Raw genomic sequence first — 23372 nt, 5'->3', positions numbered from 1 at the left:
CACCCAAGAAAATTATTTTCCTGTGCCACTATCGAGAAGAGCCACAGAGGTGATCCCCAGGATGAATTTCCTATTTCCCATCCAATCATCAAGATTTTTCTTGAAGAGTGCTAATGAGGAGCTTTGTTTGATATAGATAGGTAGTTTATTCCAGAGTATGGGAAGTCTCTGGGACAGGAATCTATCCTTCCAGCATGTTCTGTTTATTGTGGTGACAAGGTTTAGGTCCCTAGAGCGTGTAGCTCAGAGGGATTGGGGTTTCTTTAAGTGGAGTATGTCCAACAGCTCTGGGTTTGACATAGCTTTGTATGTTAGACAGAGATCACCTCTGAATAGGCGATATGTGACGGAGTAAAGCTGGAGTTTTTTGAGACAGTCTGTGTAGGGTATCTGTTTGAGGCCAGTAATCCTCTTTGTGAGGTATTTCTGCAGCCTTTCCAGTTGTTGTAGATGTCTTGTGAGGTGCATACCAAAAGGGGCGTTGTACTCTATAATGGGTCTAATGAGTGATGAGTAGAGGGGAACAATGACCTCTTTTTTTCTGGATGAGAAACCTTTTGTGATGAGGTGTACCACGTAGAAGGATTTCCTGACTACTGTGGCGATGTGATTATCAAAGGAGAGACTGCTGTCCACCTGTGTCCCAAGGTCTCTTATCACACTTTTGGTGTTAAGTATACTACCGCCTATGTTGTAGTTCATGGGTGCAGAGTTTTTACCAAAGGGGATGACAATGCACTTTTTTGCATTGAGCTTGAGGCCATGGCTTTGACACCAGGCATCTGTCTCAGTGAGGCCCTTTTGCAGGATGTCCACATCGTTAGGAGTTTCGATTATGGCTCCTAGTTTGCAGTCATCTGCAAACTTCATTAGCCAAAGACCTTTTGTGTTAGCCTGTACTTCAGAGAAGTAGATACCAAACAGGAGAGGACCCAGGACTGAACCCTGTGGTTCAACAACAGATGACATAAATGCTCACTGAGAAGTTAAAATGTGACTTGATTTCATCTCTGACATAGTCAAAGTGCTCTTAAGTATGTCTTTTAAACTTCAAGGAATTTCATTTGATTCTGGACTTAACACATTTTTGGTGCTTTCTGAAGTTACATACTATTAAACCTAAATTTATTTTAAATCTTTCAGTTTTAAGCCAGAGTCCAGTAGAAATTGCTAATTCAGATAAAAACAACAGTCCACGAGAAGTATGTTTACCTGTGAAGCCAACAGATATTGTGACTCCTTCTCCACAATATGTAAGTCTGTTTTTATTATTAACACTTTTATTGATAGTAATTGATTACCTTTTCTATTATTTTACAGTTTACTAAGCATAATTATCTTTTTCGATAATGTATGTCAATGGGCCTGAAAAGGAATATTGTTGTCAGTCATACCAAAGCCCAACTTACTAACCAATAGTGGCTAGAATTGTTTTTTGCAAAGGGGTGTTGCACATCAGATTTGGGAGCTATATCCCTACACCCCAGTCTAAGTGTTCATAGGTTCATAGATGTTTACTAGGCTAACAACCACAAGGGCCTTTTTATGCCCAGCCATGCATCCAAAAATCTTTGACAAGTTCTGATACCCTTGATAAGTGTAAGCATGGGCCTGGGAGATGAACCACTTACAGGTTACCTTTTTGCATTAGAGCAATAGGTGCCAAACCAGGGATTATTTTCCAGTTTCCTATCCAATTGTCCAAGTTACACTTGAATTGGGTTATGGAGAAACTCTGCTTCACGTGGATGAGGAGCCAGTTCACGTGTAATAATTAATCAGTAAAGAATAATGCCCAAAATGTGCTATCATTAACCTTCAATGTTGTCATTTTGTCATGTCAGATGGCCTTACTAACCACATAACCAGATACAAGTATGAATAAATTTATTTGTGGAGTGTCACAGCTCATACTGCATGCACCAAAATTCGAATCTGATAATTTTATTTTTATCATGTTAAAGAAAAGTGAGCATTTCATCTTTGCTAATCTATACATGCTCACATTCACAAAGTTTTGAATAGCTGTGTAATGAGTGCTGAAATGTACTTTGTGGAACTGATGTGCATGGAAATATTATGTTCAAAAATGTTTAAAAGTACCAGTTGACGTAAGCCATTGCAAATTTTGCAATGCTGCTGACCATGTGGATTCCAGCTTACTGAGGGAATATGAATGCATACCTGACATTTTGTGGATCTCTGGTGTAGATGGCTATAATATCTAGCAAATTGTAGAAATTCCACCAACTGCACAAATGTCACCTTTGCTAATTATCTCAGAATGTTTCTTATTCTGTTTCTGACTATAATGTCTAACAGGCACTTTTACTATGCATGTTGCTCTGTTTTCTGAAAAGAATCCCAAATTATACACTTAAAAATTTTAATTAAGCCAATGTTCATGAAATCTACTGTATCAGAAGGTAATGTATAATGATCTCTAGATCATATTTATGGGCTCACTGAATTTGTGTGTTTGTTAGTCATTTGATGCACAAATGACAGGCAGTGATAATACTGACGCATTATCAATAACTTGGCATTATAAGAACATCTCCTTGGAAAAAATGAATTAGATACATGTTAAAATAAATACTCAAATTGCAAGCACCACATTTAAAACAAAAAGTATTTGTCACTCATTTCAAATTTCTAAAGTGCAGGTGCACACATATCATTAAAATAGACATTTTATTGATATGGTGGAAATATTCTTGCTTGTGGTGTCTATGGTTTAGGTTGGATTGGTGAACTTGGCAAAAGAGATCCGAATGGGATGATGGTAAGTTACCAAATGAACATATAAATGAGGTTCTTACTCAGAAGTTCAGACAGCCCTCTCCCCTAGCTAAGTATTATGACAATAGATTAATATATAGATTTTCTAATGGGTATGTGTTGTAAGAAATACATTTGGTTATCATCATCTGGTATGCCTCACTGTAGAACCATGATTGGCTCTTCTGTAATCATCCCCTAATAGTGAACATGACGAGACATGATACTTACATAACTCTGAATGGAAATATACTGATACCCAGAGGATGATAATAAGGACACTCTAATGAGACAACTGTCTGACAGATCAATAGGCTACAATGCATTTCTCATTGCCACTTCCTTGTATAAAATATGATATTCAGCATGGCTCACTGACTGGTCCTAAACTGACTTAATGGTGAGCAAATTGGTATAACTAAGCAAATGTGTTTTTTTTTAGCTTGGATACAGGATCTGAATTGCCTAGACATAGTAAGGACTTGTTAATTTTAATTCTGGTGGCTGCCAAAAAAAAACCATTCACTAGACAAAGGAAATCAAAGTCTACACCAACTGTATTTGAAGTAGTGAATACTGCCACACAGATAAGAGAATTGGAAATGGTATCTTTAGAAAAGGGTAGAGCATATATATATATATAGAAAAATGGAAGTTGTAGGAATAATATATGCAGAATCATGTCTTGGAGGAGGAGTGAGGGTTAAGTGAAGGCAAGAAATGAGCAATTTATGTAATGGTGGACTGACGATAATTGCATTAAAATAATGCATAATGTTTGTAACTGTGAACATGTTAACATTGTCTGTTTTCTTTTATATAAATGTACATTTGCCTATGTCTTCTGTGATAACTCAATAAAGGTGCTAAAAAAGTAATTCTGGACAAAGCCAAAAAGACTCAAAAGGCCAGTTTTTAAATATTGCCATTGTTGTTGTTGTGTCTTTCAGCTTTTCCCGGTTAGGGGTCGCCACAGCGGAACTCCGGTCCGCTAATGATTGGCAGTAGATTTTTACATGCCGAGTTGCCGGCCCTGACGCACAACCTTCAACGAAGGTACATCCATTCACGCATGTCTCCACACAGAAGATGCTCTAGCTGAGAATCGAACAGGAAAACGTCTTACTGTGAGGCAACAACGCTACTGCAGCACCACCACCGCAGTCAAATATTGCCATATTCACTTAAAATGGTACTGCAACAGATTTTGCACAATATGCATTTTCTAAACAATAAGAAGAATGGAAATCTCAGTGCCATTACTGACTATAATGAATGGTGATTTAACAAGAAATCAAGAAGGAAGTGGCAACTTCTGATTCCATTGTGCTGGGGCACAATATGGGCACAGTAGATATCTGGTAGGGCATGTGCAGACTAAAAAGATATCCACCTAAATGTGCTTTTCATTACAGAAATGTATTCATGTAACCAAATTAAATATTACAGTAACTATCTCTTTGTTATGACCCTCAACTATTACAGAATGTACTTAACTGATGATCATTCTGTCTTGATAGATTGTCCAGCAAACCTTTCCGAATATTACACTAGGCATTTTTGGTTGTAGATTTATGCATGTAGGTTAACCTTTATCCTTATTTTCTAAAACTTCCCTGCCTTTTTATAACTAGGCCACTGACACCCATAATAAATCCCTCCCTTACCAACAGACAAAGGTAAACAAACAGGTACGTGTCTGTTTATCTAAAAAAGCACATCTAACATTTCAAATTGCTTACTTTTCATAAATCAGTTGTACTTAACATGTCAGAAGACAACATATTATCTATCAAAAAAGGCTTTATACAGTCATAATTCACAAGGCAATCTACACAGGAGCATATTAACAATAGGAGTCCTTGAAGGCTGTGGCCCTGGACTCTTAATATTTACACAGTTTACTTACTTCCTCTATCTCAAATGAAAAACAACTATTTTATATTCACATTACCCAGTCTTCTTTAAAAATGAACCCTCACTCTACAGCATATATTTCCATGCATAAGATGTTTAATAAGACTTGTAGACTTATATCTCTCTTAATCTTCTACCAGTTAAGGGACTTAAACCTCAGCACAGAAATAAATAGGAAATGCTGGAGGGACAGATTGTCCAGTAAAATACAATAGGAAACCTGGGGATATAACAATAGAGGTGTTGCATAGTGACATGATATTAAGAAGTGATATAAACATGCCTGTTAAACTGTGTCTCAGCTCAGATGCCTCGTCTACAATGTACCCACAAAATGGGGATGCAATAGATAAAGGGATTGTGTTAAAAAGTTGCAGATTTCCCATTAAACAGATGTATATTGGCAATTATAACATTTCATTTTTATGAAAACTCTGCCCTTGTATAGAGTATATTTATTTATTTGCTAAGCTTATGTTAACCTTATAGATAAACTGGTCTAAACTGGTCCTTTTTATACTGTGATGAGGTCCTCAAAGCAAATGGAGCTACCAACAACTAATTAAGGTGACCATATAATGTACATATAAAACACTGATATACAAAGTATAGAGCACACAATGAACATAAAAGAGAGAGAGAGAGAGATTTGCTAATGGACATTTTATTCAGTGCACAGTAGTTCGGAGAAAGCACTGTTAAATCCCTAATGCCAAAAGACTGTTGTATATATACCAAAGTCAAAAGGGAGAATATCAAAAACCTGACAGTAAATATGGCTGAAGCATAAAATATTATCCGTGTCAATATGTAAAACATATTGAAATACAATTTTTTTTATTTATATAAATAAAAAAAATAAAAACAAATTGCTGAAGCATAAAGTATTGTCTGTGTCAATGTATAAAATATATTTAAACACAAGATGACAGCAACATCAGTCTGTTAATTTGCAGCACTTTAAAACCTGACAGCTTGAGGTTGTAACATCCAGCTGCTTCCCTACCCCTGGTCAGGTATAAACTGCAAAAGGTTTAAGCTTTTCAAATATATTTTCCTGAGCTGCACCTTATCAGTCATTATTTTCAGTTGACAATTAGTGCCCGTACAGCTTGTATTAGTGTAACAGTAGTGATTTAGCTATAACCAATGCCCAAAAGCAGTGAAACAAGCAAATATTGATGGCACATTTAAGCCCTTAAGCTCTGAATATGCAGAAGGATATAAAATTCTACATCTCCAAAATATTTCAACATTTATTTGAAACTTTCAGTGATTGTTACTGGCATGCATATCTTTGAAATTAAGCCAACATTATGCACTCATGATTTGATAGCATTTGTTTCTTTTAGTCTGAAGAGAATTGAAAGCTACACATTGATTTTCAGATGACTGTTTTGAAATGTTTCACTCTCTCAATTTACAAAGCCATTCTGGCCTGAATTATACCCTAACTTTAAATGACAATCTCTCTCCATTGCTTCAAAACATTCTCATAAAATTTTCTGGACAAGACCTTGTGATAATCCTAATTTAATTTTGTTTTGCACAACCAAATATTATTTAGGGAAAGCGTACAAGGGAATCTCAAATATTAGCATGTCTATTACAGCATATAAAATATGAGTACTATGCTATAACATATAAAATAATGACAGAAAATATTACTTTTCCAAATAAAAGCTTGTTAGTTTTTTTGGTTCTTATTTTTTGAGAACATACCAGTTATAGGATTCTGATACATACTGAGTTTAGCAGCATAGAAAAATTAAAAATATTCTGCTCCCTGGTGTAATTTTTAGACTTGTAAATGCAAATCCATCAATTACAAAAATAAGAAAAAATAATTAAAATAAAATAAAATGGGATCAGTGAATGTCAAACATTACTGTTCCCCTTATGAGTTCTTTTTAGGGATGGGCAAGCCAACCAAACCTCCAAACTTAATATATATATATATATATATATATATATATATATATATATATATAGAGAGAGAGAGAGAGTCCAAGATCATCATACCTCAGAAAAAATGGAATACTCTAAGAAACTGCAGTCTCAGACTTGATACATATATATATGTCCCCGTTTTTGTTCACCAGCCTCCCTATTCCAGGACTTGCACTAAGCCTCAGAAAATCAAACAACTACCAACTATATATTTTTTTGTGAAACAAACAGCAAAATCAGAGCATTCATTTGGCAACATAAAACTATTGGTGATACCTAGCAATAAAGGATCATTTCCATGTAACTGTATAAAATATAATACCAAATTTCTTACAATATTATATCATGAACCTCAGATACAAAATGTGATTAGCTGAATAGTCCAACTCTAAAAATACATAAACAACTTTATCTTCTTTTAATGTAATTTACTACACCAGTCAGGGGAGGCATTACATCTGGTGACAAAAATATAAACCTTTAGGTAGTCAGAAGAAATAAACAGGATTCTTAGATATGATGTAATGTACCTCAGAAAAAAGAACAGAAAAGAACTGTTATAAGTCATTAATATACTTTAAATACTGAGCAGACAATCACTTCAGTGCCACAATAAATGACTGTCATGCATATTAGCAGGCTAACAGAAAAGGCATTGAACCTATAGCTACAAGCTCCTGTATTTGAAAAACAATATTTCTGTTACACTTGAGATTTCATTACAAAACTTTCAGTTAATAACAACAGAGTATTCAACCACAAAATAAATCTAAGGCTACAATTCTTACCTCACAGCTTCCTGTGCAGGACACCATTGACTAGGTCTCCACAGCTTTAGCCACTTGAATGAGTGGTGTATTCAAAGCATGTTACAACTTTATGTGAAATATTTAAGATTTTTACTTCTGCCATAATTACTTCTGATATAATGAGAATACACATATATTCTGGATCTAAATATTACTTTGCTTTGAGTACAAAGTCTAATACCCCAGTTGGAAATCAAGCATAATGCCAGACTGTGTGATGAGAAAAGCCATCTGAAAACTGAATTTACTAGCTACATGTAAGCGATCACATGTCACTTTCCTGAAGGCAGTTCACAATAAATAGTCAGGGACTTTCAATAGGATACTTGGATACAAACCTCATACATAGTGACCCAGTGCATAATACATCTTCAGAGAAGGTATACTATCATTGACTGTGAAAGACTCACATAAATTTTATGGTTATATTGCTCTTTAACAGATGCTGCTTTCCCCAAAAAGTATACATATAGTCATTTGAAAGTAATCTTGTAACAGTTATTTGCTCTCATGATCACCTGTCATCAAAAGAATGATCCCCACATTCTCTATTCTCCTGATGTCTCAATGGGAAGAACATGAAGAACAAAACATGCATTGTAATACATTTCTACTTGCTGCTCTAAGGCATCCCACCCCTTTATCGACCATCATAAAAATGACATTTTTATATCTATATCTATATATATATATATATATATATATATATATATATATATATATATATATATATATATATACATATATATATATATATACACCCACACACACACACACACACACATATATATATATATATATATATATATATATATATATATATATATATATATATATATAGTTCCCCTTCATATGATTGAATTTCCTTAAGCTTGAAATTTATAAGCCCAAACCCAGAATCTTGAGTTTAAAGAAACTGGAAAATATGAAGTGGACATACAAAAAAAAAATGTGCCCCCACACCCCCCCTACTTAAATATTCCTACTCCAAGATCACACTACAGCGAAGGAAAGGGAAATCTCCCATTCCGCACTATATGTGTAAGCACAAAACGGAATACTTTCCAGTCCTCCGCTATACTGCAGTCACGTAGCATGTGGATTTAACCTGCAAGGGTGCAGGGGGACCTGGCCCCCTGCAGAAAGGTAAGTGAACCCTTTTTTCTCTAACCCTAAACTTCCCATTCACAATTTCGAGTGAATGGAAGTTCGAGATTTTCATCTTGAGCTTATGCATTTCAAGCTTCCATTCATTCGATATTGTGAAGCAGAACCATAGATATATATATATATATATATATATATATATATATATATATATATATATATAAAAACAGAAAATACTTTCTAGACTATGTGGAAAGAAAAAAACGGATCAGAACTGGTATTTTTAGCTCTTTCATCCTTTATTAGTATCTGTACTTCAGAAATAAAAAAAAACTTTTTAACAATAAAAGTAATCTAGACCTTACCGTATTTATACAAGAAAAACAGGTTAAGTGGTTATGAAAGTTCAAAAAGAAACACAATAGCCAATCAAAAATTTCAAAGCAGTAATAAAAGGTGGGATTAAGTAAACCATCTCAAAGGACATCTAATGTTTAAATTATCATTAATGCCCGGCACAGCATCTACATTAAAAAGGAACTGCCATTTTAATTCCATCACTTCAAGCCAAGAAGAGTTAACATCTCCAACAAAAATGTCAATTTGTTCAAGCACAAAAAACTTAAAGCAGTCAAAACCTACACAATAATAACTGTGTTTACATAATGCATTATAAAAATCCTGGTGTCTAATAGCCACATAGTGTTCTTTAATGCAGTCTAATAATTTTCTACTAGTTTTTCCTATAAAAGGAGTCACAGGTGTTGCATATACATGCATACACTACACTGGAGCTCTGACAAAGTATTTGTGAAACTCACCTTTAAAGTTACAATGTTTAAACGTGTAAAAGTTGTCAGTGTACATGTTCTTACAAGTCATGCAACCCCCACAAGCAAACATGTCTCAAGGCTTGTCTCCTGTATTAGAGTCTGCAGAATAAATGGAGCGTCATTTCTTTCAAATCTGCATTTAAGTGTTAGACATTTTTTATAGTTAAAGGTTGGTTTAGCACCTAAAACTCTACAATTGTCTTTGTTGTTCATGATAAAATCACAGTTTTTGCAAATAATATTTTGTATGTGGTGCATGTCCAAGCTAATTGGTAAGAGGAAACTAAGTGTTCTATCAGTTTGCAAATCATTTTTAATCGCTGCCTGAAACCTAGATCTAATGCTCTGTTTAAATTTGTCATACCAAGCCAAACACACCTCTGTAAAAATACTGTCCAATATTCTCTGTGGGTAATTTCTATGCAAAAACAGCTGTCTTAAAATTTGATTCTTGAATGAACAAGTCATCACTACTAACAATGCTAGATAGTCTAATAAACTGACCTCACACAATGTTGTTCTTCATGAAAGTTAGGTTTTGGCTGATGTAATCAAGATAATTGTTTTTATATGTTTCTTTCCTGTAAACTGTAGAGCCCAGTAATTTAGTTGTGGGATTTAGTGTAATTTCTGCATCCAAGAAATGTGCAGTTAAACCATAACCTGATATGACAAAGTTCAAAAAACCTATACTTTCAGACAATATTTCTATTAAAGACTTTAGTTCTTGCTCAGTACCTCACCAAATAAAAAATATGTCGTCAATATAACAATGATAAAACCTATTTTAAGGAATCCTGTAAGATGAATCAGTGTCTCCATCTACCATGCACTCAAAACCAAGTTTGCATAAGCTGGGGCCATCTTAGACACCATAGCAACTCCTTTTATTTGTTGAAAAATTGTATTGCTGAAATGAAACAAAATTGTTAGAAAGTACTATGGAAATGAGTTGACACAAAGTGTTTATTTAATTCTCTGAGAATGATGTATATTTGCTGAGAAAAAGACAAACCAATGTGAGACCATCCTTATGGGGTATGTTGGTATAAAGGGCTTCAATGTCCAAGGTAATGAGCGTATAATTTGTGTCAGTCAGTTTAAGGAGAAATAACTCATTCAGAAAGGCTCATGAAACTCATAAATAAAACTGGGTAGATTGTACAGTTAGGTTCAAGAAGAAGACTACATATTTCATCAATTTTTTTCTGACACAATGTGTTTGAATGGTGGGTCACTAGCATCCTTGTGGATTTTGAGGAAGCCAAAAAGTTTGCCCAATGCAGAGTTAGGGACATACATGAAAATTACTCATCTAGTGTAATCAGATTTCTCTTTGCAGTTTAAGAAGCACTTTATCTGTAACTTTGAATTGTTTGTGAACAAAGTTAATGTCCATTTGTCTGTAAAAAACATTATTTATTAATGTGGCTTCTATTTTGGTGCTCCATTAAAACAATCCATGTACCCTTATCTGCCTTCATAATTCTAAGGTCTATGTCACAGCTAAGGGTATGTAATGCATGAATTTCAGCATGGCTAAGGTTAACCCATTTATGTTCTTTGAGATGGTTTAGTTAGCCCCACTTTTTATTACTGCTTTGAACTTTTTTGTTTGGCTATTGTACTGTTTTTTTTTTAACTTTCATAACCACTTAACCTGATAGTTTTTTCTTGTATAAATACAGTAAGGTCTGGATTACCTCTATTATTAAAAAAGTTTTTTTTTATTTCTGAAGAAGTTCAGATACTAATAAAGGATGAAAGCACTAAAAATACCAGTTCTGGTCCATTTTTTTTTCTTTCCACATAGTCTACGAAGTTTTTTTGTTATTTGATTGTAAGTTTCTTCAGTGTATTGCACTGTGGGCAGTGGGCATTGTTTCCATGCATTGCTATCTATTTTTCTGCCAGAAAAAAAGTGAAAAAACTTGCAATTGCATTAAATGCTTCAACTTAAAATTTTCAGACACTATGCTCTGTCCTCACCCGCCAAGCCATAGCAATGATCCCTTTAATGTGAATAACCACAGCCTGATATATTTTTTCCATTGACTGCCTGCCATAACTCTTAACCTTCCATGTCTAAAATGTGGAACTCTGCATCTGACAGCATGGGACAAAAGGATAAAATGTGAAAGAGAGGCACGCTTACTAACAACTTCATCTAGGATGTTCACAGTATGGTTAATAGTAGTTTCTTCCTTCACATCTATTAAAAAATTATATGATTCAGTATTATTTACCATGTCTTCTTCTCCTCCTTTAAACTTTTCCTGGTTAGGGGTCGCCACAGTGGAAAAATGGTCCACAGAACGATAGGCAGTGGAGTTTTATAGTGTCAAGTTGCCAGCTCAGCACCCAACATTCCCCAGAAGGCACACACATGCACACATTCACGCCTAGGGCCAATTTAAAGTGTCCGATCCACCTATACCATGTCTTTAGGATGTGGGAGGAAATCGGAGTCCCCAGAGAAAATCCATGTGACTGCAGGGAGGACATGCAGACTCCCAGCCAAGAAGTGAACAAGGGAACCTCTTTCTGTGAGGTGGCAACACTAACTGCTGCACCACCACAGCCACCCCTGTTATTTACCAAGTCTATTTGTTAAAAAAAAAAATTGCATTGCAATGAAATGTAATAGACACCTTCAGTGTGAAACTCTGTGGAACATGGAATTTTAATCACTCAAAATGGGGAATATTCCTTATTATTATGAGGTATAGCTGACGGCTATGCTTCCAATCCTCACCCCATACATTCAGAAATTGCCACTTTTGATGATCACCTGTGACTGCCAAAAGTGGTAAAAACTAGCCACAAAATGTATGCTGCTGCTGCTGTAGAAGGATGATTGTGCTACTCCACAGAGCCTTAGTTCTTGACTGTCCCTATTTCTCCTCCTGTTCCATGTGCAAATTGGCTACATGTTTGTGTGCTGCAGGTCAGTTAGCTAATGTTCTGTCTGTGTTGAGGCAACAATCTGTCTCTCTTGATAACAAAATTACCTCAAAGCTATCACCTAGCCTCTCTGTGAATTTATTTGAAAACTATAGCACTAAAGCTTACTTAGAGAATGCTGACTACTCCCTTGCAGACCACATCACATCAACTAACAAGCCCCCTCATGAAGTTTTATTTTTAGCCAACTTAATAACAACTTGCATGTATGTGCGCGTGTTTTTGGTAGGTAATGATTACTGTGTGATACACTTCTCTGTTACCGTCTTTTCTGGAAATGGAACATAAGTGTCTTAAAAGGGCACATATGTTTATGAGCCACATAATTTAAACAAAAACATAATAAATATACATAATTTAAATATTCGTATTCTGCATCTTCATTATTCTGTAATCCATATACTTTTTTTCTGTGTGCTTTCTTGATTCTCTTATACTGCTGTCATTTGCTTGCAGGTGGTATTTTAGTAGCACTGACTATGCCTTTGACATCCACAAGGCTATTTTCCCCTTTCATTTACTAATGTAAGTTTATTTTCTTCATTCCTTTCTGCCATGACACATATGAGCTGCTTGCATAACTATGTATTATTTCATATGGTATTTATTAGTATGACCTTCAGGATGTTTCAACAGAAAACAAAACAAAGCTCTGCTATGATCTGATTTCTGTGAAAAAGCTCAGTATAGGCAAATACAAATTCTCTCTAAAGGTTTCATAAATCATTGCTTCTTATTGTCCATCTGCCTCTGATCATCAGATTTATCTATGGCATTTTGTTTTGTTCTTTATCGTTTGTAACCCTTTAATGACTTTCCTAAGTATGGTTTAAAGAGGATACATTATAAAGTGGACATCTACCATTTAAGTTTTAAAGATGGAATTTTGACAATCTGGCTGGCAGTAATGTAATGATCTACATCAGTCAACAGAAAAATAATCTTTCAAGGCAGACATCTAGGGTTTCAGAAAGGCTTACTACTGTTTAGAAGACTTTACTTGGAAGGTTTTCTCACTTCAGTAAGCCCAAATGATTCACAGACTACTCTCTCACTATAGTGGTATGTACGTACTACTTGTGGTGTGGACAGCAGTCTCACTAGCAAAGCTGCATGCAAATGCTGCAGTGAAGAGATGCTGCTACACTAACTATACATGCACTCTCACCAGCAACACAACATCATATTAGAGTGACTCTCTCTACTGCATTATTTTACTAGTGAGGAAGAATAAGTGAACATTGTCTTTTTATGGCATATACCTATTCACTACTACAAACTGATCAGTGGCCATAGTGTTACTGCAAGTAGGTATTGCAAAGGTGTGTGTGTGTCTGTATATATGTGTATGTATGCAGGCATGTGAATGGTTCTTTGTGTCTGCATTGCATGTCTATGTAGCATGCCATATATTTGAGTATGTCAGCTGAGGTTTCTGTGTGGGGACAAAGCAGTGTGTTAAAGTGTGTGTGTGTGTGTGTGTGTGTGTGTGTGTGTGTGTGTGTGTGTGTGTGTGTGTGTGTGTGAGTGTGCATGTGCGTGTGTGTGTGTGTGTGTGTGTGTGTGTGTGTGTGTGTGTGTGTGTGTGTGTGTGTGTGTGTGTGTGTGTATGCATGTATGTGTGTCTTGGGACACGTCTGTGTAAATACAATGCATGGGCAGATAGGTATAACACAAGCACAGTCAGGTCTGACATTGCACTCTTTTCAGAAAAAATATAATTAGTCACTAATGTGATGTTTCTCAGTGAGGCTATACTATCCATCACTATGCCTATCAATTCTGCGCTCAGCATTGGTGATGACAATTTTTTGAATCTCATGAAGGATATTCTCACATCTGTCTTTTCTGATAGTATACAGTGTCAATAGAACCATCCAACCTTAGCAACTGGCTTCTCAGCATGGGACAGATTTGTATTTCTGTTTTTGGTTAAAACTGTAATAATAAATCTAATTGCCAATGCACATTGCTATTAACAAAATGAGTGCACATTTGTGGAGATTTTTCTTGTTTTGGTATATAAGAATTAATGCAAAAAGCAACAAGGAATGATGACCAGTAACATTTGGCATTCAGAATATGAAAGAATAGGATGGACAAAGGGTTCTATGCTTTCAGCGTTTACAATCATACTGTGTACACAGTACAGGAAACCAGAATATGTGATTTACATACTGGCACTCTATATAAGTTTAAGTTGTCAAATTCCTTAAAGCAACATATACATGCGTTACTTGACCAAAATGTCTAAAAGAAGCATACATCTTACATAATCAGTATAGCTAATATTATGTACTTCATTGAAATGCTATTCTTGCATAATATGTACACTTAAAAAAACAGAAATGTAATGCATTTAAATAAAATTTACATAAGCATTTGCATACTGAATAAAACATTTAAAATCTAACTTAGGACAGAACAGACCACAAGGAGCATATGTAAGAATGTTTTATTGCCTCATATTAAAATTATTAAACAGGATTTACGTGACAGTTTATAAAAATGGTACACAATAATTGACAAAAAATTATATAAACTCCTGTTTCAGCAAGCAATCTGCACAAAGCTGGTGAACGACGTGGCTCCAAACTGCAAAGTAAGCAAAACACAGTATGTCATAAGTTGCCAGAAGGACCTCACTTACTGTAAACGTAAAGGAGACAGGTCCTGTTCATGCACTACCTTATCGGAGTATTCCCGCCAGTGCGCTATGCTGAGACAGCAAGTCGAAAACTGGAGAAGAAATGACCTTTGCCGTAAGTTGCATGTTAATCTGGACTATCCTTAAATTACATATCACAGATACCTTGTTCTGTGCCATAATGTAAGAAATTATTTCTGTACATTGAAAAAAAAGGTTGCTTGCAAAATACATGTGTAGAGAATAATATGTTTCACTCTGAGGTTACTTTTTTCTTGAATTCAAATACTGATGTACTTTCCTGTAGCAAAGGATAAGTGTAGATTAAGGAAAAACACAAGGAAAACCTGCAACAGTCACACATGCATATATCACTGCTTTTGATGTGCTAAGCCATGTTTGTTGTTTTTGCTTCCAGAATTTCTACAGAGTCATGACTTGATCATGTTTGAATCTCTTAGGTATTTAGGGTGTAAGATAACTGTGCAAGTAGAAGAGGGGTACCCAGGCATTTACAGATGTACTCTGATGGTAGGTTTGTGGGTAGTATCTGATGAGTTGGGTAGGTTAGTGACAGAAACAGCAAAATATTGGGAATAATGGAGTAGATGTAAGGCCATATTAAATTAATAAAATCATGTATCAGGTAAGTAAGTGTAGAGAAGGTACTGTAGATCAGTGATAGTGCCCAGTCTGTGCCCCACAAGCCTCTTTCCTGTGACCCTTTTCAGTTACCTCTTGGATGTACTTTTGCATGCGTATTACATGCATTTAAACAGTATGTCCAACAATATAAATAATCATTTTTCTTAATATATTTATCTGTCTATCTTTCTTTCCCTTGGCACAATGTAATCTGATGCCTTAGAATTAATACAAATCAAGTCACAAAGGAGAGAACACACAGCAAGTTGAAGGTTTAGATTATATTGCACTGAATGACTAAATGAAGCATAAAACATGGAAATAATCCACTGGATTGGAAGGATCCTGTATCAGATTTTTTTAAAGCTTTTGAATATAGTCTTTCTGTAAAAGTAATACACTCCTTTCTCTGTCAACTAGGGATAAAGACCGGATTGCTTTTTAACTGAAAAGGTGAAAGGATTTTTCCATCCCCTTCTTCAGCTGTTTGCTGTGGCTTGCTAGAAATCAGTAAATTTATTACAGTGACCATAATCACAGGGGAAGAAAGCAGTCCAAATAACAGATAGTGATGCTACGTAATCATGGCTACTCTCTGGACAAGTATTTGTACATCTGGTGATATTTAAAATTGGTTTTATTTAATTCTTTTGAAAGAAAATATATGTATTTATTAAACAGCGTATAGCACCAGGAGTACAGTATGGCTAAGTGACTTGCTGAAAGTCATGCAGTAGGCAAATGTAAGCTGAGGGGCTGAAGCCCTCAACTACAGGAAGCATTTTATTAACATCTCATAGCCTTAATCCTCAGTGCTGCCTATCTCCTCCACCCAAAATTCATTTGCAAATTTTTTAGGAAGCTTTAATTCACTTTATCTTGACAGTGGGACTTAGTGTAGTTTCTTAATTTCTTCCTCACTTGCTTTGTTTTTTTCACAAACGTTTTCTAGGACTAAGAGCAATTTATTTTTTTGTTTTGTAGATCTGTTTTCAATCATTACACTGTCTGATGCATGCCCTTACAGTACTGGTTCTGGATAGGCTCTCATTGCAGGAAATATTTTTAGTTTAGATTAGAAGCTAGAAGTCTTACCAGCTATTGCAGAACATTTTTACATTACAGGAGTATGACTCAATGCTGACATTTTTGCCATGTGATATATAACTTGGATCTACTATTAAATATCAATTTTCTGAAAGCCAATGAGCCAAAAGGTTGAGAAATAAATGCCCAAAACACAATAGGGTAAGAAAAATATATATTTTTTTTTTGCAGAGAGGTAAGTGCCCCACACCCCTGAACATGTGTGTCAGTGTATACATATCTATCTATATATATATATATATATATATATATATATATATATATATATATATATATATATAGACAGATAGATAGATACCAACTGTACAGCTGCACCAACTTGAAGAAGGCAGGAATCTCCCATAACAAGTGAATCACTGTTTGAAACTGCACCAGGAATGATTTTTGATGGGAAACAGCATTCCGTGTTATGCCTTTCCTATTTTCTTCCTTTGTGCTACTGAAGCTTGATCAATTTCATCTCAAGCAAGTGTAAGGACAATGTGCAACTTTGAGTTCTGCCTTTGTGAATCCATGTGGCTGCAGCTGTGCATAATGGTTTTCCTAGGTGCCTTCATTATGTTCCAATAGAGCTTCTCCATGGGCAATGCACAATCCAAATCAGTAGTCTGAAGCGCTCCTCTTGACCATGTCATATTGCCAAAATCACTTATCCGGCTTCCATATCAATAACATTATACTGAGTCTTACACTAGGATGTAGTCAGGTTGAACTTTGATTCAAGTACATTTTTTTTCTTTATCGTATTATATTGAAGTCTTGTATCTGTTTTTATGGAATAGTGGTAGGGTGGAGTAAGCATCATAACTGGGGGTGCTTGTTTGCACAAGGGGGTTACATGGTCAAGGAAAATAGACAAGTTATCATTGAAAACAGGAAGACCACTGTAAGGATATATTCATTTGTTTGTTAACAAAGTAAGGGACCTGGTCTGTCATAAGCTTTTTTATCCAGTACCAAATCCACAACTAAATGCAGTGTATGTGGATACTTTAGAATAGCAAATCAGCCAGCACGTCTTTGGAGGCAACCATGGTACCAGAGAAAAATGCAGACATGAGAAGAATAAGCAAGCTGCACACAGTGACCCCAAATCAGGACAGAACCCTGAAGCTATGAAGCGCATAACTTAAATTTTTAACCAGCATGACACCTTGCCTTCTCAGAATCCATATTTGTGTATAACGGCTTTTGATCATTGCCATAAGAACGCTCAGTTGAACTGAGCTGGAAGAATAATGTCCATTTATTCAAATACTGAGATTCTTTTTGGCTTAAAACAGATAAGTATCCCCTGTGACTGACAATCCAGATTCAGCTGGGGATACATACACACACACACACACACACACACACACACACACACACACACACATCAGCTGGGGATACATAATATGGGTTAAGTACAAGGTTTCTGATATTTGAAAGAGAAGTAAGAAAGGAATTATGGTGACCTTCTCTCAGCTGAAAATGAACAGCCTGTGTTAGAACATTATTCTTTTATTTGCAAAGTGAAAGACAAAACATCACATCGTTGAAAATATGTTTCTTCTTGATGGCTTTTGTTGAAAATTTAAAAAAAAAAAAACAATTTTTCAGTTGTTTGGGTCTACTTTCCAGTACCACGGGAGACTATTTTATTATTTTCTTGCCAGATATAGGTGGTAAAAAGAATGTTTCTCAGTAGTTAGAAAGTTAGCCACATTAAGCTCTGTGGTGTAGAACTGCTGGTCCTGGCTATGTCCTTAATGATTCAGTTAGCAGTCAGTGTGCTGGTGGAGGTGGATGGGGGTGGGTGGAGTGAAGAATTGCAGCTGCCTCACCCATCATGGGCACGGGTGTGTTGGCAGTGGCTGACTGCAAGACGTCCACCTAAGAGAAGGCCTGTATTGACTCACTAAAAGGGATTCTGGTGAGCATGAGCACATTCAAGGTCAATTTGTTGATGTGGGGAAGCATACACTCACACTAGGTTTTGCATAGAGGGCAGTAAATAGTGTGTTCCAGCCAAAGGAGAGGGTTGAAATGTTAGGAGTATTAAAAGCATTAATCTGTGTTAGCTGATGTCCACGATCCCTAGCTCTATTATTTATGTATTTATTTATTTGACATTTGTTGACCAGGATAGTCTGACTGGGACAAAGCCCTTTTTCAGTGGAGGCCTGGGGAGAAAAGCTTCACAGTACAAATATATATATATATATATATATATATATATATATATATATATAAGAAATGCATGTTACAATAATTGTATAATACAATAAGATTAGCAATATATGACAACAATATAGAAGGCAAGAGAGGCTTATATACATTATAGTTAAACAGATAAACATAATGATGACACAGACATGATGAATAGTAGATAGTAGGATTCAGTATTTTGGCCAGTTACTAATTATAGTCATCAGGAGGTGTAGTTAGTAGTAGTAGGTTAAGATATAGTACAGCAGAAGTCAAGAACTGGAAGAAGAATTAGTAAGAAGAAAGTCAGGTGAATGTTAGGTTGAAGGAGTAGGTTAGTTGGAGAAAGAAAACAAAGAGTAAAGGGGGGGGGATAGGGGTTAGGAAGGAGAGAGACAAAAAGAAGAGGGGAAATAAAGTGAGGACTAGATTCGGATAGGGGGGTTACAGTCACATATCCAGGTGTGCTTTAGTTATTCTTTGAGAGATCTCTTGAATTTGTAGACCTGAGGTCTGCTTCTCAGGGTTATGGGAAGCTTGTTCCATTGAATAGTGGGTGAGTAGCTGTATAGGTTCTGACCGACGGATCTTTTTTTGTTTATGAATCTGTAACAGATATTGATCAGAGCTCCTTAGTGGATTGGGAGGGATATAAGGTGAGACTAGTGAGGAAATGATAGGGCAGGAAGAAGGTTTATTGATGATGGAGTGGATGAAGAGCATTTGAGTAACTTTGAGTTGGTTAGGAAACTCTAGCCAATATAGAGTCCTGACTACATGGCATTGGTGTGATTTGGATGGTAGATTAGCAGCAAATCTAGCTACATTGTTATAGGTAGTTTCAAGTTTAGTGAGAAGAGAAGTCTGAAGGTTTGTAAAGATTTGCAAGCTGTAGAATAGGTTGGGAAGAAAGTAAGCATTGGATAGTGAAATTCTAGAGTCAGGGGTGAGGAACCTTTTGTTTCTATATAGGATGCCAAGCTTTTGGTGGGTTTTCTTAATACAGTGATATATGTGAAGGTCAAATTTCAGTTGGTTATCTATGATTACTCCAAGGAGCTTAATCTGGTTTTTGAGGGTTGATGTTACTGTTATTCAGAGAAAATATGTTAAATGAGGATTTGAGGTGGTAGAGGGTTTCTGGGAGGAAAAGTAGGAGTTTTGTCTTTTTGGGATTGAGTATTATTTGGTTATTTGTAAGCCATGGTTCTGTGTGATTGAATGATGTTTGTTTGAGGGTGAGTAGTTTTGTTGGATTGTTAGCTATGGATATAATAGTAGAGTCATCAGCATACTGTATGAGGGAAGACTGGGTACAGGATTTGTGTAATTCATTTGTGTGTAAAGATGTTAAAAAGGAGGGGTCCAAGAATAGAGCTGTGTGGGATGCCTATTTTGATGGGGAGAAATGGAGAAAGAGCAGAGAGCCATTTGACTGATTAGTGCTGATCAGAAAGGTACACCCCTCTCTCTGCATTCCATGATACCAGGGGGTCAGCATGAACAATTAGACTAATAGCAGATAGGAGCATCATAGTTGCCAAGGAGAAGGGGAAAAAGCAGAAAGCAACTATTAGACAAAAGAAACTTAACATCCTGTGTAATTATTGCAATGTCTCCATATACACAATAATTGTGAGCTTCAGTACAGAAATTCATCATTTTGAAAAAAAAATGCACATACTAGTTATCTAATAGCTATTATATTTAATTTGCATTTTTTTAATATTATTCCTTATCTGTCTCTTCTCAGCACTGGACAAATGCCCAGGAAATCAGATCTACATGGAATGTGGAGCCCCCTGTGCGCCTACCTGTTCAAACCAATTGTATTTGTGCACTGCTACCTGTATATATGGCTGTTTTTGTCCTCCAGGTAAAGTACAACCTTAACCTGTTAACAAAAAATGTGTTATATATTGTACTTTTGAACTATAATACAGTTTGAAATATGTTGCTCTGATTCTATAAAATGTCAAAACTATTGTGACTTCAGACTGTTAAGCAAAGAAATAAGACTGGTCCATTTAAGATAAAATAATTAAACTTCAGGTGTTTGGGATAGTACAGTTGTGTAAAATCTTACCATAACAGTACATGTTCTTCCCTTCACTGTTGCAGTGTTCATAAGAGAAGGTTTGTGCCACCCTGGGTAGCCTGTCATTTGGCCAGTGTAAATAAACTTAAAAGAGATCTTGTTTGTGCTGTTTGTCACATTTGTGCTCCCCACACAGAACATAGGGCATACAAGGGATGTATGGATCCAGCTACCTAGAAGTGAATTGTCCCAGACGTGAACAGTCATCATAGGACAAGGGAGTCCATGCACATCCAGAAGAAAAAAATGTAGAATAAACAAAAAAAGGGGGTTGGAAGGAGGGAGCAAATGTTGGAACAGTGAAGAGAAGGACATCTACTGTTATGGTAAGATTTTACACAACTGCACTCTGCACTTCTATATCACTGTTGCAGTATTTGTAACAGAAGGGAGAGTAAAAATCTTAAGAAATAGAATGGGAGGTGGAAGGCAGAGAAGAGTCCTCAAAAACCTACATAAAATGGTTTCAACAAAAACTTCTCTGGTCCTAGAAAATACCTTAGTAAAGGTATGCACGGAAGACTAAGTAGCAGCTTCAAGGATGGAATTGATGTCCAACCCCTTGAAGAAGGCACCAGAAGAGGCAAAAGTCCTAGTAGAATGAGCTCTAATAGAAGCAGAGAGAAATTTGCCATGAAAAGAATAACAAAAGGAAATGGCTTTAGATATCTAAGAGGAGGTGGTTTGCTTAGAAACAGTCAAACCCAAAGACTTGGGATGAAAGGAAAGAAAAAGCTGATCAGACTTGCAAATAGTCCTAGTTTTATCCAAATAGTACCTAAGTTGTCTGTGCAAATCCAAGGTATGCAGGACCATCTCAGTAGCACACTGAGAAGAAGGGAAAAAGGAAGGGAGTTGTACCGACTAAATCAAGTACAACTCATTGACTATCTTGGGCTTAAAAGGATTAGTACAAATGGACACCCTCTCCCTGTGGAAAAAAAAAAACAAAAAAGGAGGAATGGCCATAAGGGCCTCGAGCTCAGAAACCCTCTGAGCAGAAGTAAGAGACAACAACAAAACAGATCATCAGGTAGAGTTTTGCAAAGAAGCAGTATCTGCAGGCTCATAAGCAGCCTAAGTCATTTTTTCCAAAACAAAATTAAGGTCCCAAGATGAAGGAATAGGCTTTCTTGGAGGTCTAATATGTAGAACACCTTTAAGAAATTATTTGGCCTCAAAAGAAGTCAAAGGAGAATTCAAGGGCAGACAAACAGAAATGGCTGACAATTGGGCCTTCACAGAAGAATAGGCCAAGCCAGACTGGAGCAACTCACACAAATAAGAGAGGTCCAGAGAGTCCCCCACTGAAAAAGGGTCCTGGTTACCAGCATGGCACCAGACCAAAAATGTGTTTCAGTTTGAGATATAAGATTTTGCGCTTGAGGATTTCCTTGCCTCCTGTAATAGCCTGAGCACATTCTCAGAAATGAGATGACTGAAAGGAATCAAAATCCTGTCACCCATGATGCCAGTTGCAGAGTAGACAAGTGGGGATCAATGAGAGACCCCTTGTCCTGTGTGACGAGATCCAAACAGTGAGGTAAATTCTGATAATTGCCCCTGACCAGATGCATTAAGATGAGGAACCAGTGCTGTCTTGGCTAAAAAGGAGTCACTAGCAAGATTTTTGGGGAGTCCAGTTGAATCTTTTGCAAAACTCTTGGAAGTAGAGGAAGAGGAGAGAAAACATAAAGAAACCTTTCCTTCCAAGGAAAGGAAAGGGTGTCCATCTTCCAGGCCAGATGGAAAGGCACTCTGGAACAGAAGAGAGGAAGCTGCCTGTTCAGAGGGGTGTCAAAAAGATCAAAAAACCTGAGGAATTCCTCACCAATTGGCAATGTCAATAAACACATCTCTATGAAGCATCCATTCATGACCCTGTGTTTTGGACCCTCCCAGTCTGTCACAAACTTGTGCTCTGAAGGTATGTATATTTCCCGAAGAGTTAACTGAGAGCCACTTCCCAAGCCTGAAGCAGCATCCTGCAGAGGAGGTAAGATTTTGTGCCCACCAGTTTATTAACATACCACATCACTGCAGTGTTGTCTATGTATGACTTCAAGGGGCCTGGAGAAAACATGGGGTGAAAAGCCTGAAAGGCCAGAATCAGAGCCCTCATCTCTTTGATGTTGATATGGTTTGACTTCTGATGGGGAGGCAAAAGACTCTGAACTTTCAGGTGACTAAGAGATCAGCTCTTGCGAGGGGACTGGAGGCTGAAAGGGCTAGCCTGGGTTGAAAGCGAACTGTTGAATCCACCACTCAAACTCCTTCTAGAGACAAGGAAGGACGAGTACACTGAAATTCAGAGGGTGACGATGCTG

The 23372-nt window shown here is 36.4% G+C and overlaps 1 protein-coding gene across 1 annotated transcript in view; it reads left to right on the top strand.

Annotated features, from left to right (window-relative positions):
* The window catches only part of LOC122791453 (mucin-6-like), a 1454314-nt gene that overhangs the window by 146662 nt on the left and 1284280 nt on the right, over positions 1 to 23372 (top strand). The window contains exons 6-8 of the mRNA XM_044059198.1: positions 1144 to 1253; positions 14916 to 15123; positions 20701 to 20823. Coding sequence (XP_043915133.1) covers positions 1144 to 1253; positions 14916 to 15123; positions 20701 to 20823 — 441 coding nt within the window. The remainder of the gene's footprint in view (positions 1 to 1143; positions 1254 to 14915; positions 15124 to 20700; positions 20824 to 23372) is intronic.

Source organism: Protopterus annectens, chromosome 17.part0 (genome assembly GCF_019279795.1).
Source record: "Protopterus annectens isolate FY-2018-M chromosome 17.part0, PAN1.0, whole genome shotgun sequence".
Classification (NCBI taxonomy): Eukaryota; Metazoa; Chordata; order Ceratodontiformes; family Protopteridae; genus Protopterus; species Protopterus annectens.
This window is presented reverse-complemented; position numbering and strand designations above follow the sequence as displayed.